The following is an 18,986-nucleotide window of genomic DNA, read 5'->3' on the forward strand; positions in this document are numbered from 1 at the left end:
ACACACACAACTGCAATAAAACCGAAATCCTCCATCCATCTTGTCACATCAGCTCAACAAAAGGAACCTTTTGTTTGTTACAGTACAATCTGCTTTCCCATCTCACTGCCACAGATATGTTCACAGAAATCCCTCTTCTGTGTCTGCCTCCTGTTTTTCCTCAAGAGAAGAAAGAACACAGAGATGTTCAGAGAGAAAAGGATGAGAGCGAGAGAGAGAGGGGGGGGGGGGGGGGGGGGTGAACAATATCTATCACTCAGCTTCTTACTTCCAACAATGGGCTCAGTCCACTGTGTCCATTTATTTACTGAGCCTGTATTTCTTAGCAGCTCATGCCACCAATACAAGACATGCTTAGTTAACTTGTGGCATTAGACTCTCCTGGTATAAGCGTACAAACAAATTAACAAAACACATCGTGATAGAATGAGAACAAAAAGACAAAACAAAACAATTTATTTGTTTTTGAGGGAAGGGCACGATATATAAAAACGCTGTCATTAAACATACTACTCTTTTCTTATTGTAAAATAAATTTGATACACTGGACTTTGCACTGCAAGTCCTGTTGTGGTACACAATCATTTACATAATATAAAATCTCTAAAGAACTAGCTCATGTTCATTTGCTTAACCCAGGGTTCTTTCTTTGTATCATTCTCCTAATAATAATAACTGGTATAATTCCAATACTGAACTTATTTCAGCTGCCTGTAGCATTCAGCAGCCAGGTAAAACTTCATAGATTAGAGTTAAGCCTAATTTATACATGGTCAACTGATTATCCAGACACTTTTTAACTAAATTAGGCTTTAAAGTATTAGCAAGCCTTTTGGCTCAGTGCTGATTAGCCTAAACACTCAATACTGGTAGTGTGAACCCTGGGCTAAACAAAGTCGTCTTATTGGGTGGAATAGCAGACTCTGACTGCTAGTAGGCTACTTGCTACAGTGCTGAACATGTCTGGCTCACGCACACAAACACTCCACTCATCCAGTCACTGAAACACTGAGACCTAAAGGTAAATGCTATAAGTATGGCCTATAGGCAATAACAAGCATTCATTTTCAATTGTCTTATGCAACTTCAAAGTGTAACCAAGCGATGTAGACACGGGTAACTGGAACAGTGGGCCCTTGAGAACACTGGGCACAATTCTATTTAGATATTAATTTATTTTGTATTTGATTTTATATCTACATTTATTTTACAAATGAGGGGCCATCATATCATTTTTTTAAATTCCATTTAAGGCCCAATAGTTCTACAATTGCTACAAATTGCTACAAAACCAGTGATTGTCATTTTGGGATAAACAAAAAGTTGGAGGGTAAATTTAGGTCTGATAATGATGTACTGTGCACGTTAAAATCGTGTATACTTCACATGATTCCAGACCATTTTCCAAAGCATAGATTTATTCTTTTTCTTTTCTTTTTAACTGCCAATTTAACGTTGAAGCGCCCACAAGGTTTAGGTGCCCACTGGACCTGTATCCGTAGACAAGTACACAGCTAAAGCTTCTGTGTAAATGTATCCAATTGTTAAATAAACACACTTTTTACAGTGCAGGCCTATGTTGCAAGTGGATAAGTTATATTCCAAATAAGTTTAATGTATATATCTAAGAATGTGGGGAATGTTTCTTGCATTGGAGCATGAACTAGACAGCCAGAGTCCATTTTCCACCCAGCTTTCAATTATAAACCCCAATTTTGAAATCTTTGCAAAACCAGCTGCTTTCAATGTATTACTTTTAAAGACATAACTTCCTGAAAGAAATGGTCTATATATAAAAAATATATTTATACATATATATTTGCATATAACATCAAATTGGATGAACACAGGGATATAAATAAAAGTGAAACAATTTTCACATTTAAAAGTAAAAACAAAAACAAAACACTTTGGTAAGGGGAACAAAAGCCCAACAACATTCATTTTACAATAAAAGTGCATCTGACTTAAATAGAACCTTGAACAAAGGGTTCCCAGTCAGGGATGTTTGGCCCAGCTGCACATCAACAGTGTGCTTTCAGGCAAACGCAACGGTCAATCACTGTCAAATCAAGGCCTTTGGGTTGTATAGCCTGAGTTATACTTAGTTGCGTGCCGGTATCGTGCACCAAAAACACCCGATCTACAAGATCACAACACATTGCTACACAATGTGTTGTGAGCTTGTAGATGTGATATTTTCAGTGCACGACACCGGCATGCACCCAAATATATATCAGGCATATATTGCAGCTGTAACAAAACACCATTTGCTTTGTCAGCAGATATCACTGACGCAAATGCAGAATCTAAAACCCTGTATCCACCATTCTTTGGCACATTCTAAACTGAACACCTGTCAGACTGAGCCGCAAATGAAGGTACGGTAGGCAGGTAGGACAATAAGGACACATTATTGGGAAGGCAGCATGAGATTAGGGGAAGTCTTAAAAAGATCTTTAAAAGGATCTTTGTCAAAAAGAAATTTGAGGACGGATGTAAGGAGCATCGGGATAAGGAAGAGAAAGCAAAGTCCATTCTCATTAACACTATTTGTAGTGCACCAGAGACCATTCAGCATGGCGGCATTGGCGGGCATTGCCCTGGGGAAAGGTTACGTGACTTGGGTTTGAGACAGCTCAGCTAGAAGCTTGAAAGGTTAGGTTTCCTGTCAAACACTTCAGTACATTTCAGGCGTTCCTCTTAATATCATAGTGAGAGAATGTAAACAGAGAAGTGGATCTTTAGCATGTTTATGGGACATATTTGGTACATACCTCTGACTTGCATGTAGTTGTTGGAGTGCATTGTTCTTAAACGTTGTGTGTTTGCATCAGTGTGTGTTTGTCCACTGATCACAGAGATCATGAACCCACAGTTGGTGGAGAGACAACCTTGGTTTTTTGCTTCCCCCTGGTGGTGAATATAATGAGAGCTTGCACTAAGGGTTGTCAAAGCAGCACATGGACTGTGATTGTCAACACCAATAATGGCTCTGGTCCGGACAACAGTGTAGTCAGAAATGGAACCTCTGTCTGCATTATGGCAGTGTTTAAGGAGAGCTGTAGATGGTCAGATCTATGTTCTGGTGATCCTGGCTTACTGCCGTAGCGCTACAAAAGCTGCTGAGGGAGGCTACATGTGACCATGACTGAGATAATGGCATTAGTTCAGAGACAGAGTAAGTCTCAGCACAGGATCTGGGAGAAGGAATGTCGAAGAAGCTCCTCTGCGCTGGGTCTGTGTTTGGCCTCCACAAAGATGCGGTGAATGAAGTCACGCGTGTGGTCGGAGATGTGTGAGGGCAGCAGGGGGTTGGTGGGCTGTGTGGCGATCTTAAATATGGCCGCCATGGCCTCATATTCGGCCCAGGGTGGCTTCTCGGTCAGCATCTCCACCACAGTACATCCGAGGCTCCTTGGTAACACAAAGATAAACATGTTACATTTCTCTTTGTCTCCCATTAAATAAATTATAAGGACTGGGTGATATTATTGACCAAATCAAATACCACAATAAGTTCTATTGAAAACTTCAATGTTCAATATAAACAATGTGACAAGATATTTACAAACAAGAACATTTTGAGAAATTATCATTTGTAATGTGGATATGATGACCAAATAGATAGAGGTATTTGTTGTTAATTTAGCTCAGCTAGAACAGTTAAATAAGTTAAGACAATTGTAGAACTGAATTGAGGTAGCCTTTGAGAGCAGGAAAAGACAATACTTAAGCTATCAATATTACAATAACTAACATCCGAGACTATATCGATTCTCATATCGATATATTGCCCTGCTTTAGCGGCAGGCTTGCTTCTCAGCAGTAAAGCTGCAATTATGTAATGTTTTTGCAACTGTCTCTCCTGTTTTGGAAATATTAACTGTATTCACAAATATGTCATTAATCACGTTTTCCTTCTTATGCGCAACTTGTCTGACTAAAAATGTTTTGGTGGAACTATTGCTTTGGTTTCCCATCACTTTTTTTTTTTTAACCATATCCTGTCATTAATTTCGATCCAGGTTGGCCAAACGGAGTAGGGGGGGAGCTTGCTGGTAGCACTGCTGGTGCTACTGGAATACTAGCCTCGGAAACCCATGCCTTTTTTTTTTGTTTCAAAAGAAAAAAAGCCTGGGAGAACCTTGCAGGAACGCTGGTCTTAGGACCTTGTTATCTCCTAACCAATCAGAGTGCTCCAAACCCAGGCGCTGGAATCCAGCGCCTGGGTTTGGCTCCGACCTTCAAGACCATCGATTGGGCTCGTTCTTTCAGTCTACTGGAATACTGGCATGACCCCAATGGAGACTGGGAATATTACAACCTCTGTTACAAGCTCACAGCCTGGCCTTCAGCTAATCACATCCCTCGCCTGATGCGTCACCAGCCAATCATATTGCACCAGGGACTGCTCTGGCAACAGGTGGATTCATACCGCTGTCAAGCCCTATGTGTGGGAGAGTGATGGGATTCCTCTGAAAACTGAGTTAACCACTTAAACCCTTCATACTTTGTTGATCAGGGTCCTCCGAGGTCTATCCTTGGCCCTCTCCTTTTTCCCCTGTACACGAAATCTTTTCACCACAAACAGCTGATCGAAAAGCTCACAACAGGTCCCAACGTGATGGAAACCAAATGCGATGCATTAACTTGTGAGCTTGTAGATTTATTTTCTTTTTTGCCAAAGGTTTGCCTATTTTCGCCAAATGTTTGCCTATTATGACATGGCCAGAATAGGGATGCTAGGGTTAAATATAGCAATTGTCCTGATTATATAAAAATGTTCCCTGAAACTGCCTCTGACACTTTTAGACACAATTTTCACTTCCTTGACATTCAACATGCCAAGAATCACTGCAGCAGCAGCAAGTTCATCGAAAGAATAAACCTCCTTATAAGGGCGTTAAGGGTACAACTCTCAATAAGGCAACTGAACAACTCTCTTTTTCTTTACTCGTCAGTGAACAAATCCTTTAACATCTGTAAATAAACATACTTCACCTTCTAGCCCCTAATCAGACTGATCTGTTTCCTCATCTTACCAGACGTCAGCCTTTCTGCCGTAGCCCTCTCCACTGATCACCTCCGGACTCATCCAGTAGGGGGTGCCGGTCACAGATCGGATGCCGGTGCCAGACATGCAGATGGTCTGTAGCCTCTTGCTGGCACCAAAATCTCCCAGCTTCACATTGCCCGCCGAATCCCGCAGGATGTTGGCCCCTGAAGACAGACCCATAGGAGAATATATGAATATTATTCTATAACCAGTCACCACACACCACACTCTACAAAACCCAAATACATAAGTTAACGCTGTGTCTAAACATTTATCAGGGTATATTTATCCAGCGTCTAACAGTGCCATAACTCATTTTGTCACCAAAACAACAGCAGCTAGGCTTCTGAGGCGAGGTTCTGCTAAACAGAAGTACCTTTGATGTCCCTGTGAACGATCATGTTACTGTGCAGATAAGACATGCCCTCCAGGATCTGTCTGGTGTACTTCCGGGTTACATTCTCTGTGAGAGCCCCGTAGGCCTTCAGCTGGTCTTTGACTGAACCCTGGGAGGAAGGAAGTGCATGGTTTACATTCCAGACCCTAAAGACAGCAGGGCAGCCATGCAGACGGTTTGAATGTAAATGTTTTGATACCATGTGCCAGGTCTGGTTACTACAATTCACTTCCAGTTGAGAAAGTTATTGTGTCACACTATCACTTCTTTTCTGATTCACAGTTGTGCAAGCCCACTACTTTTTAAAATAAAATACCTGGTCAGTTGATACCCTCAATTAATATCCATGAATTCCCATAAATGATACAGATAACAAACGTTGTTAGCAGGAATTGCCTTGTAACATCCAGCCCTAGTTGTGAGACCCAGACTATACCCTGATTTGTACTTGCTTGCCCACTGGTGTTGTGCACCGAAAAATAGCAGATCTGATATTTTTGGTGGGCGACACCGCCGCACGACTAAGTATAAATCACCCTTAAGCTTCTATGTGTGAATATTACTGGGACTCACCCCTGGCATGTACTCCATGAAAATGGTAAGGGTCTTCTCACCGAGGTCCCTCAGACAGCCATAGTACTGGACAATACGCTCATGATGCAGATTCTTCAGCAACTGGATCTCACACTCCAAAGCACTTACTTCCTAAAGAAAACAACAACAATAACAACAACAACAAGTCAATGGGAGGAAGAAAGAAAGCATTGAGAATCTAATGTTTAATTTATACACCGTCATATGAGAAAGTATAAATCACAGAACACTGCTCTGTGCTGCATCATTCGTAACCAACACAGGAAGAGAATGGATAAAGACAAGCATCACCCCCAAAAATGTGTCTTATTTCATTCGTTTCACAAATGCCAAATCAACCATCAGCAGAGTTTCCACTGCTCACAAAAATGGATACCATACACAATAAAATCCTAATGAACACATGAACCCTAGCGTCCCTATTCTGGGGAAAATATTCAGCAAAAATATCATATCTACAAGCTCACAATGCATCGCAACTAGACACGTTGTGAACTTGTAGATTGGCTATGTTCGGCAAAGAGATTTAGTGTAGAGGGAAAAAAGGAGCGGACCAAGTACAGAGCCCTAGGGGATTTCGCTCAACAAAGTATGTAGGGCTATATTGATTAACTGAAAAATATAATTTAAGTAAAAATGGGGATTTAACCATTTTAGGAGTGTATATATTGTATATATCTACAATTGACAGTGATAAATGGAAGGCAGCAGGGTGACAATTCTGGGGCAAACTTGCGGGCTTATGAGTAGAACCGAAAGCAGAGAAAAAAGGAGGGCCAGTGCAGTTCAATTCCTCAAAAGAAGTTCCGGTGTTTACTGTTTGTTTGAGAGAATGTGGACACAAAGGTCACATCACTGGGGACAGAGAGAGACAGAGAGAGAGAGAGAGAGAGAGAGAGAGAGAGAGAGAGAGAGAGAGACAGAGAGACAGACAGACAAAGGAAAAGAGAGAAAGGGAGGCAGAAAAAGAGATAGACAATCAATAGAAAGACAGAGAGAGAGAGAGAGAGAGAGAGAGAGAGAGAGAGAGAGAGAGAGAGAGAGAGAGAGAGATACACTCACAGAAATAGAGTGAAGGGAAAGTCGAGACACAAAGTATTCCCAACAACCAACACAAAAGCCAACAAAATACATAGAAAAAGACAACAACTGATTCACATCCGCTGTAGGCTAACGGTTAGAGGGGAGGAGTGGGGGGCTTTAAGGGGTGATAGGAGGCCAAGGCAATGCCGACCCCCCCCCCCCTTTCTCTCATCAACCCCCACAAACACTCCACTCAGATACAGGAAGTGACAGTGCATGTTTTCTCCATGGCAGACAGGAAAGGACATTAAAACAGAGGGGTGGTTGTGTGTGTGAGCAGAGGGGGAGGGGTCGGCGTCTTCAATACATTCCACCTCTCCAGTGGATCCTGGGAGATTCATCACTGCATCTTGAAATCGGGTCACTTGAACACTACGGAGATGCATTTAACAGACCAGTGCTCAGTCAGACATGCCGAAAACCTGCATTACAGTACAACGGCTACGGCAGATTAACATGCAGAATGTATCATGACCTCATCCTTGGCCTTGTTCCAGCGGAGAGGTGGCACTGGCTCAGCATCTCGGGTCAACCATCAATCAACATACTGGAAACAAAGGGACTGTGATTCTTAGGACGTGTGTGCGGCACTACACTCTCAAAATAAGCAGGAAGCGATTACATGCCATTTAGCAGCTATGAGCAATGAATGCAGGCGGAATATTGAATGTGCAACAAGAATGTTGGGCCCACACTTGCTGTGAATAGGTTATCCTGCGCAGGGTGGCTTTAATATCTTCAGGGGACTTAATTAAACAAAATGGGACAGGAGTGCGTTCTCGCGATGTCATGAACTTTGTATGAAGACATTTCATAACAAGACCTGTAGCTGATCTCAGGGCAGAGAATGAGCTGCCTATATTCCACTGTATTAGACCTAAGACACAAAAAGCCCCATGTTAGGCATTCAAACAGTCAGTTAAATCATCTACCACTACTACAGTCGAAGGTCAGAGAATAGAAAAGATAGAAAGAGAAGCAGTAGACATCAGTGAGGATGTAATAGAAACCAGACATGGCTGCTAGTCTGTGCACACATAAAACTAATTGATGCATTTTTAACTCTGACCATTCCCCTTTTGTGTCTCACCTTACTGGTGTCAGGGCTGTCAGGGTCAAAGTGGACCTGCTTGGCAGCCAGCTCCCTCCCAGTGTCCACATCGTAACACAGATAGACCCTCCCAAACGCTCCCTGGCCCAGAAGCTTGCCCCTCCGCCACGTCACTGGAGCACTGGGTGCTATGGAAGAACAGTCATGTCTCATCATAAATGAGCATACATTTTTTTTACTAGTGATTAGAATGTAAAATACTGTAGTGCTGTATAATCTAGTTTACAAAAAGACAAACCCACAATGATTTAAGTCTTATTCATCATCTTATTCACCTGAAATATTACTATTGTCTCTATATGTTTAATTAATTCATGACAAGGTAAACTCTATACCGTCTCTATGGTACACTTAAATGACATGCTTTAAATGACAACTATCAGAAATATATGGCCATAACATCCATGTCATAAGACCTGCATCCCTATGAATAAATATCAAACAAGTGACATAAACATGACTGGCAGTACATAGAAATGACCTGCATCATCACACGCCTCCCAACTACAAAGTCCACACTTACATTTATGAGCAACAGGGCGCTCCTGAGGGCGGAGTCTGCCCTGGGCGTCAACTAACTGCCAACTGCCCAGGCTCTCCTCGCTGCCATTGAGCGAGCGCCGCGATGGCACCAACGTGAACAGGTTGCCCTGAGGACGCCGTATCCGTGGGAACGTCCGCCGGCCTGGGGGATGGAAGGATGTTGGCTGAGGTTAATCTTGAAATGAAGGAATGGAGGGTTTATAGACAGACAGGTGACAATCAAAGAAAAGACCAACATAAAGTGTCTTTTAGTAAGTTGTTGGGCCACCAGGAGCTGCCAGAACAGTTTCAGTGCACTTTGTCATAAATTGTACAAGTCTCTGGTTTTCTAATGGAGGGATGCACTCAACTTAACAAAATATATTTCCTCATTTGGTGTTTTGATGATGTTGGTGGAGAGCGCTGTCTATCATGTCGATCCAAAATCTCTCATAGATGTTCAATTGGATTGAGATCTGGTGACTGCGATGGCCATTGTACATGATTCACGTCATTTTAATACTCATCAAACCATACAGTGTGACCACTCGTGCCCTGAGGATTGGGGCATTGTCATCCTGGAAAAGACAACTGGATCACGCAGAATAAGGTTCTATCGATTTTCAATGATCCTTCTGTCTCTAAAAAACTCTAAGTGAACAAGTGAACCAAAATGATATGAGAAAGTGCCCCCCAAAGCATAACAGAGCCACTGGACCCCCTCTCTGAAGAAGTCGATCATTCAGGCCTGTACCATTCCCTTGGTGTACACCACACATGCACTTGTCCACTTTTGGAGAATATGGTGAAGGATGACTCATCTGACCATATCATCTTTTCCACATCTCTGTTACACCCCTGAAACTCTCAAATGTGCATTTGTCTATGTAATGAGGGGTTTATACACTGCAACCCTACAATAACGTATCTCTGTAGTTGTCGATGAATTGCTCTTGCTGACAGTCTGAGTTCTCAATAACCTGAGGAAGAGCTGCTCTTCTGTTTTTCCTTATATCAATCAATTTTTATTCCGGACTCGATGGTCCAAGAAGCAGAGAGGTGTGTTATAAAGACATGGAGTTCATGGAGGTAGCTGGACGGATATCTGCACTGAGTTGAATTTAGTTAATGTGTATGGAATAATGCTAAACAGATTCAATAGAAATGTGAGACTAGGATAGACGAGAGGCTTAAAGCTTACCTTCACTGTGGTCCTTATGATGTAGGGAAACGTGGTACCTACGGGGATATGTCCCTCCTTTCCCCATCACCCTGTCGTACATGTGATTCTCCCGGTCTAGAACCAAAACACATGGCCAGAGGTCAAAGGTTAGCAGAGGCATGCCATAATTCAATTCAGTTTAGCTCATTGCACACAGTATCCACGTGAGCTTCTGCTGTTAAGACCTGCTTTGCTGCTCAGGACAACCCTGTGGCATTGTTACTAGAAAGACGTGAAATGGTTGGAGGCTGTTGCTAAGTGCTGGCTCCTGGCACTGTTGCCAGGAGCTATTTTTGGGAAGCGATGCCATGGATCTGGGCAGCGGCCACGCCGGGCACCCACCTGAGCACTCCTGCCGGTTATCAGGGTAGCTCTTTGCTCTGTGCATACGAGACTTCCTCATGGAGGGGCTGCAAGGGACAGAAACGCATAATTAAAACAAAGTTCTCATGATTACACATGATTGATGTGTATAATGTGGCACTATTAAACTGTTTAATATCATTGGGTGTACTTAGGAAACTACTGTAGCTGTATCTGCCAACAGTCAATGTATCAATGTAAGTTTTAAAAATCATTGCATACAGTCAAATTTAACTCCGAGAGTGTACAGATGGAACCAAATGGACCCATAACTCTGAGTTAAATGAAAACTCTGAGATTTACAGATTTACTTTTCCTCACCTATCTGAGCTGCTGTCCAGAGACTGACAGCTTCCAGAGACAGAGTTCTCTGCGCTGCTCCAGGGATCAAGCACCTACAGAGAAAGTTGTAATGTTTGCATCATGTGCACATTACTAATTTGTATACGTAAGAATATATTAAATTAAGTCAAGATAAGGTTGGTATTTATGATAAATAAATACAACATCTAAATATCTTTAAAAGAGGAAAGAAATTCACCCTGAAACAAAATCCACATTTCTTCATTCCTATCATAACGGTCACGTTAATCATTATTCATGCCTAATGGAGCAGGTCCAGATAACGGCTTAGCTCCCTTGACGTGAGCTTAGAGAGGCTTGTTTTATGTCTCCACAAAACTCTACTGAAGTATTTCATGAAAGATCATGAACCCATAAAACTGGGATTTTCCCTTTAAAAAATGTGTGTGCGGTGCTGTGACTCACACACTGATCACTGGTCTCGGGGATGAACTCGCCCTCGCTGTTAATGCTGGTATATGAGCCCTGGCGAGCGATCCTTTGCTGACGCTCGGGCACGTAGCCAGGGGGCGGAGAGCTGCGCCCTGTGTTCTGAGAGCCTGCGATTGGACAGGAGAAGACGTTATGTGATGAATTATAACTAAATAGTGATATAGGCTAAACTGCGATCTGACTCTAGATTTTATCTTTGTTTTTTGGGGCGGTGTAGCCGCCCCCTATAAGTGAGTTTTGGACACTGACCAATCCTGCACCGTGATTGGCCAATAGTCTACAACGCATTGTATACCCCTAACCCTTCCATTGTTAATGCAAATCGATACTTTTGCAAAGTCAGCCAATCACATTACAGCTAGTGTCATCACCACTAACTGTAATGTGATTGGCTGACTTTGCAAATTCAGGACTGTGATTGGCTAGCGAAACACATGACACATGTGCAGCCCTATGAATAGCAGTATGGACTTTAAAAAAAGTCAATTATCCTTTTTTTTAAGTGAGTCATGTTGTGATGACCACACACCGCCCACTTCACACTGGGTGTGATTTTTGGGGCGGTGTAGCCGCCCCCTTTAAGTGAGTTTTGGACACCGACCAAAACATTTGTGTACCCCCTAACCCATCCATTGTTAATGCACATCGATACTTTTTGCGAAGCCGCGCCTCCGACCAAGTGGAGCATACTATGACACTCGGCTCGGCTTGTGTGTCTGTCTGTGTGCAGTATGTGTGCAGCCGCGCCCCCATGTCACTCACGCTCTCATTGGCTGCCCCCATGTGAGTCACGCTCTCATTGCCTGCATGCACTACAGTGTGGCTGAAATTCGCCTGTGCCCCTGGGTGACTCATTACACTCCTCTGAGAAAAATATAGCAGCGACAGTCAAAAATAACACATCTACAAGCATCTACACGAGTTCATCTATTGGGATATCTAAGAATTCCATGTCATTTGTGCATATTTCAGGCCGGATGGCAAGTAATTGCTCATTCCTTTCTATTCTTCTTATTGTTATTTTCGAGCTGCGTTCGCTTCCAGCGTTCGCGCGTCTTACTTGTTTCATATCAGCCAATCACATTACAGCTAGTGTCATCACCACTAACTGTAATGTGATTGGCTGACTTTGCAAATTCAGGACTGTGATTGGCTAGCGAAACACATGACACAAGTGCAGCCCTATGAATAGCAGTATGGACTTTAAAAAAAGTGATTTATCCTTTTTTTAAAGTGAGTCATGTTGTGATGATCACACACCGCCCACTTCACACTGGGTGTGATTTTTTGGCCTCGCTGAACCATCGGCCTCTTCCTGGGGTAGCGATGGGTTCAGCGAGGGCCAAAATCATGGTTCTCCCAAAAAAATCTAAAATGTTTCTAAGTGTCAGCATGGGCTCCAGAGCCCCCCTGGAGATACCCCCGGCCGAAAATCTCAACTTTTTTGAGAACCAGGATTTTGGGCCTCGCTGAACCCATCGCTACCCCAGGAAGAGGCCTCTGTCCTGGGCATAACTATCCGATGGCACAGGTGGGCCTTCCAGGCACCTGCAAGAAAATTCCCGGAGGCAGGAAGGCAGGCGCCCACCTCCTCGAGGGCCTTGGACACTTAGAAATACTAGAAGCTCGCCCCCGCTACGCGGGGGCTCGCGTCTAGCCCGCGGCCACGCCCACGTTGCGCCCGCGGCCACTTGGCAACTCATATAAGTGGCGTAGCGTCATGAGGGTCAGTGGGGCCGTGGCTCGGTCAGTGAAGACCCTGTAGTGCGGATGATATGTGGCATAGAGGGGCAGATTGTAAATCCCCAGAGGAAACATCCGTGGGCTACCATTGGTTCAGCGATGTGTGCGGTCGCCCTGCGGCCCCTCCTCCTCCACCAATGTGCAGTATTGAGAGCCCTGACGTCACAACAATTGGAGCGATGGGCACTGCACTGTGGTTGGTTAGGGTACACCTAGGGCCCAGGTAGAACCCAGTTAAAGCCTGCATGGGCAAACCCAGTTAGGACCCGCCTTGGTCCCACATAAACATGGCTAGTTGGGGCCCACCTAAGGGCCAGGTAGAAGCTACTTATAGCCTGCATGGGCATCGCAGTTGGGACTGAAGTGGATGCCGCTGACATTGCTGACATGGGGTCCATATGGTTTAGCCCACCTTGAAACCATATGGGAACTACGCTGGCATGCTGGCTGTAATGCAAACGCTGCATTATACCTGCAGTGTGTAGTTTGATGTTGTGTGTGTAGCAGATATACCTGCAGTGTGTAGATCAATGTCCATATGAAAGTCAATGCCCAGCAGTGTTTTTTTTCCCCAGCAGAGTTTCTAGTGTCTCTGTGTCTCTCTGGAAGAGGTTGCACATGAACTCTGCAGCCGCACTGAGGCGCTCCAAATTGACATTCACCACACGAACGTGCATTGTTGACAAAGTGATTGCACAGCCGCTGCAGGCATGACAACCACGTTAGCGTTAGCGACATGGCAGCTATCACAGCGCCCTGTCCGTCGTGCTGCAACTGCCTGTGATGGCTACAGCAGTAACAGCAAGCTGTCTGCGATGCCATTGTCTGGAGACTGCTCTTAGCGTGACACGACCAATGAGAGTGAGCGCTGTAGTTGTTGCTAAGATACGGTGGCGTCTCTGCCCCATAGCTTGTAGATCTCTCACACATGATTGGCGTAGGCTGCGTTGCCAGGTCTGACTTTGTGTCTAAGCAATGGTCGGCTTATTTTTGCGCGCCTTTGGGCTCGTTTGCATTGTGCGCACGGCAGCGCTTGTTTAGCGTACGTCAGCGCGACGTGGCAACGGACGTGGCAACGTGAAAGGTGATTGGCTGGTGAAAAGAAACACCCGGACGTGAATTTTGTGTTGGCGAAGTGATTTGCATAAGTATTGGAGCATAATGCGTTTGATATTAATTGTACATCCTGCAAGTACAGTGATGGGATGCGAAGCAGCTGGTGTCACAGGCAGAATATTGAGGAATTTTGGGGGAAAATGTGGAGTTAGTTGGGCCATGTGTCTGCTTGGCAATTGAGCACATACACTCGTGTACACTCCATGACTGTGGCCGTCAATTATGGTAGCAAGATATATATATTTTTTTTGAGAAGCAGGATTTTGGGTCTCACTGAACCATCGCTACCCCAGGACGAGGCCTCTTCCTGGGGTAGCGATGGGTTCAGCGAGGGCCAAAATCATGGTTCTCCCAAAAAAATCTAAAATGTTTCCAAGTGTCTGCATGGGCTCCAGAGGTCCCCGGGGAACCCCTGGAGGACCCCCGGCCGAAAATCTCAACTTTTTTGAGAACCATGATTTTGGGCCTCGCTGAACCCATCTCTACCCCAGGAAGAGGCCTCTGTCCTGGGCATAACTATCCGATGGCACAGGTGGGCCTTCCAGGCACCTGCAAGAAAATTCCCGGAGGCAGGAAGGCAGGCGCCCACCTCCTCGAGGGCCTTGGACACTTAGAAATATTTTTGATTTTTTTTTGAGAACCAGGATTTTGGGTCTCACTGAACCATCGCCACCCCAGGACGAGGCCTCTTCCTGGGGTAGCGATGGGTTCAGCGAGGGCCAAAATCATGGTTCTCCCAAAAAAATCTAAAATGTTTCTAAGTGTCTGCATGGGCTCCAGAGGTCCCCGGGGACCCCCTGGAGGAGCCCCGGCCAAAAATCTCAACTTTTTTGAGAACCATGATTTTGGCCCTCGCTGAACCCATCGCTACCCCAGGAAGAGGCCTCTGTCCTGGGCATAACTATCCGATGGCACAGGTGGGCCTTCCAGGCACCTGCAAGAAAATTCCCGGAGGCAGGAAGGCAGGCGCCCACCTCCTCGAGGGCCCTGGACACTTAGAAAATGTTTTGATTTTTTTTTGAGAACCAGGATTTTGGGCCTCGCTGAACCATCGCTACCCCAGGACGAGGCCTCTTCCTGGGGTAGCGATGGGTTCAGCGAGGGCCAAAATCATGGTTCTCCCAAAAAAATCTAAAATGTTTCTAAGTGTCTGCATGGGCTCCAGAAGTCCCCGGGGACCCCCTGGAGGACCCCCGGCAAAAAATCTCAACTTTTTTGAGAACCAGGATTTTGGGCCTTGCTGAACTCATCGCTACCCCAGGAAGAGGCCTCTGTCCTGGGCATAACTATCCGATGGCACAGGTGGGCCTTCCAGGCACCTGCAAGAAAATTCCCGGAGGCAGGAAGGCAGGCGCCCACCTCCTCGAGGGCCCTGGACACTTAGAAAGATTTTTGGGCGGTGTAACCGCCCCCTATATGTGAGGTTGGGACATTGACATTTGCTGCACTGTGATTGGCCACCCATTGTACCCCCCTAACCCTGCACTGTGATTGGCCACCCATTGTACACCCCTAACCCCTACACATTCAATGCAAATCTATATTTTTCTTTAAGTGAGCTTCCATCACTGTGATGACCACTTGCTGCACTGTGATTGGCTAGCGAGACACATGACACATGTGCATAGTCCTATACATTTTTATGCACTTCAAAAAAACACATTTATGTTTTTTTTTAAGTGAGTCATGGGTCTGTGATGACCACACCGCCCACTTCACACTGGGTGTGATTTTTTATATATATTTATATATTCTTTTGGGAAAAAATATAATAATTACTAATATTGTATCGTATTGATATTGTGAGCCCAATATCGTGTATCGCATTGTGAAATGAGTGTATCGTGACACCCCATATGGATGATATAAGACCATCAGCTCTGCTCAGTGCATAACAATATCCATGCATTTTGGTTTTGTAATGACTGATATATGATAATATACAAGCCAAACACATCAATGAAGACAATAATAAATGTAGTGATATTCCAATCCTAAAAAAATTACGAAGCAACACATCTCTCCCCGGTATTTCTACAGCTTGTCTCGTGCAGAACCTAATCACAACCCCTCCTGCAGACCCTCCCCACACCACTCAAAACAACCAATATGTCTGAACCAGGCCTGCTGGTGGGCAGCAGGCATTGTAGAACAGCCAGCGATGGCGGACAGGAAAAGGAAGAGGACCCACTGCTAAGAGGGGAAGCCAGGGAGAGAGAGTTAGGGAGGGAGGGAGAGAGAGAGAGACAGAGAGAGAGAGAGAGAGAGAGAGAGAGAGAGAGAGAGAGAGAGAGAGAGAGAGAGAGAGAGAGAGAGCGATGGAAACAAAGAGAGAGCAATAAGCGAAGCGGGCGGACAGTGCGACATAACAGCAACCCAATATCAACAAAGCAGTGAGCCGTCTGTTTTTTTAAAGCACGAACACGATGGCGCTATACTTCCTTTTTTTCAATGTGTGTGTGAACTAACTTGTCCAAGATAGAAAGAGCACGTTCAAGCCAGGACAGCAGGAAGTGTAACCCCCCCTGCTGCTCATACTCACTGGAGGACAGGTGGCGCCCCCTGGGCTCTGAGGTCTGGTACGCTGTACTGACGTCCCCTGTTGACTGAGAGGCCTTGATCCTCACCTGCTTACACACTGTGTGGTGGGAGGAGGGAGAGGCCTGGAGAGAGATGGAGAGAGAAAGACAGACAGACAGACAGACAGACAGACAGACAGACAGACAGACAGACAGACAGACAGACAGACAGACAGACAGACAGACAGACAGAGAGAGAGACACACACACACACACACACACACACACACACACACACACACACACACACACACACACACACACACACACACACACACACACACACACACACACACACACACACACACACAATGAGAGAGAGATATAGAGAGAGAGAAAGGGAGAAGGAAGAAGGAGGGAGGGAGAGAGAGAGAGCAAAAGAGAGAGTGGAGAACAGGCGGATTATACATACACTGCTGTGAGTGCATAGGCTGTTGCATTTTATGTACTACTGTAAAGAGATAAAAATGTTCTGAACTTATCTTCTAACTTCTAAGGAAGGCAGAATGTTTCCTGACTTTTCTGGAATTAGATTTTGATTCGATAAACTATATTAATCCCCCAAGATGAAAACTTCACGCCATAAAAGCATAATACATTACAACAGAACGTATGCAAGAACCAGACACTGCACTCAGTACTACCCAATACAACAAGAGAACAACACACACAAGTCTACATCTTGTCATTAACCACTTTCACCCCGGCATCCCTATTTTGGGCATAGGCAAAAAAAACACAAATAACCAGCTGATCAAGTGCTGATCAGCTGAAGCCTAAAACAACAGGAAATGAATGAGTGTCACAGCCTGGCACACCTCTGCTCCATAATGGGGAAACACATACTGCATACTGTATGCTGACTGCTCAAATATTTGTTTGTACGTGCATGCATGCATATCGGTGTATAGTGTGTGTGTGTGTGTGTGTGTGTGTGTGTGTGTGTGTGTGTGTGTGTGTGTGTGTGTGTGTGTGTGTGTGTGTGTGTGTGTGTGTGTGTGTGTGTGTGTGTGTGTGCAGGTCTCACGTTGCGGTGTTCCTGTGTTAGAAGCAGAATCTTGATGCTCTTCATGTTGGAGCTGCGGTCCAGCAGGTCGATGGCCTTGTCCAGGTCATCCTGATTTCGCAGAGGAATGGACAACTGAAGACACACACACACACACACACACACACACACACACACACACACACACACACACACACACACACACACACACACACACACACACACACACACACACACACACACACACACACACACACACACACACACACACACACACACACACACTTATGTCAGATACACACATATACACTATGTATATGGACTAGGGCTGGACAATATGAACAAAATCTAATTCGTAAATTCTTCAAACATGGTCAAACATATCTGAAGCAGATATAGCAGATCTAGAAGCTTATAATTTGTCGGATCGCAATGCGTTGTGAGCTAGAAAATCTATTTTTGACAATTTATGAAAAAACATTTTAAGTATAAATTGAGACCAGGAAAAGAAAACACTTTTGCCATAATACGATATTACAATATGTAATATCCCAGATGATATCTAGTCTCATATCACAATATCGATATAATATTGATATATTGCCCAGCCCTTCTCTGTATGGACTCATTGTTGTGTGGCTCGGGTGCAGGACAGAGGAGAGAGATGGAATGGGGTGTGAAAATCAAAGCGTCACCTCATTGTTCATGTAGTGCAGGTCTAGCTCCTGGCCAAAGACCGTCTTGATTTTCTGCTGGATTTCCTCAAAGATCACCGGGCGGCCGAACATCAGGATTCTGCATAAGCAGGCATTTGGACGGACACATGGCCAAGATAAACGAGTTGCCATTGAAACGATGTGAGATTTACGCCTGTTTTCGGACTTCTTTTCTACTACGAGCACACAGTGAACGAACACACATGCTAGCGAACACACACGCACGCACTGTGTGTGTGCAGATTTCTCTACACAGTAATATCCTTAGTGTTATTTTACCCATGTGTAACTCAGAGCGTGCACAAATGTAACCGAATGGACCAATTTGTACAGTCTGAGTTAAATGAACACTGAGGATTTTAAAGTGTAAGTACACCTTGCATAGTTGTGGTTTGTCCTGGCAGCCGCAGCCTAACCACAGTCCTTTCCCTTTTCCAGTCTACAGCTCACATACCAGTCTTGAATTAAGTGCTGGAGTGTGTGTTGGCATTGACTCATTCTCATGAACTAAGATGTGCGACTGGACAAGTTGTCTGAACAAGCGTGTTTTTATGTGTGTGTGTGTGTGTGTGTGTGTGTGTGTGTGTGTGTGTGTGTGTGTGTGTGTGTGTGTGTGTGTGTGTGTGTGTGTGTGTGTGTGTGTGCATGCGTGCGTGTGTGCGTGCGTGCGTGCGTGCGTG

General features: G+C 44.7%; 1 protein-coding gene across 3 annotated transcripts in view; it reads right to left on the bottom strand.

Annotated features, from left to right (window-relative positions):
* Nucleotides 1–439: 439 nt before the first annotated feature.
* The window catches only part of map3k3 (mitogen-activated protein kinase kinase kinase 3), a 26,509-nt gene continuing 7,962 nt past the window's right edge, over nt 440–18,986 (bottom strand). For all 3 annotated transcript variants that reach the window (XM_084070952.1, XM_084070950.1, XM_084070951.1), the window contains exons 5-17: nt 18,286–18,385; nt 17,612–17,725; nt 16,548–16,668; nt 11,120–11,253; nt 10,673–10,746; nt 10,331–10,398; nt 9,968–10,063; nt 8,768–8,929; nt 8,224–8,372; nt 6,030–6,161; nt 5,436–5,565; nt 5,046–5,223; nt 440–3,417 (exon numbers count right to left, since the gene is read on the bottom strand). In XM_084070952.1, the coding sequence (XP_083927078.1) occupies nt 3,189–3,417; nt 5,046–5,223; nt 5,436–5,565; nt 6,030–6,161; nt 8,224–8,372; nt 8,768–8,929; nt 9,968–10,063; nt 10,331–10,398; nt 10,673–10,746; nt 11,120–11,253; nt 16,548–16,668; nt 17,612–17,725; nt 18,286–18,385 (1,687 nt within the window). In that variant the 3' untranslated portion in view covers nt 440–3,188. The remainder of the gene's footprint in view (nt 3,418–5,045; nt 5,224–5,435; nt 5,566–6,029; nt 6,162–8,223; nt 8,373–8,767; nt 8,930–9,967; nt 10,064–10,330; nt 10,399–10,672; nt 10,747–11,119; nt 11,254–16,547; nt 16,669–17,611; nt 17,726–18,285; nt 18,386–18,986) is intronic.

The sequence above is a fragment of the Gymnoscopelus microlampas genome, assembly GCF_963454915.1.
Source record: "Gymnoscopelus microlampas genome assembly, chromosome: 11".
NCBI classification, from domain to species: Eukaryota; Metazoa; Chordata; class Actinopteri; order Myctophiformes; family Myctophidae; genus Gymnoscopelus; species Gymnoscopelus microlampas.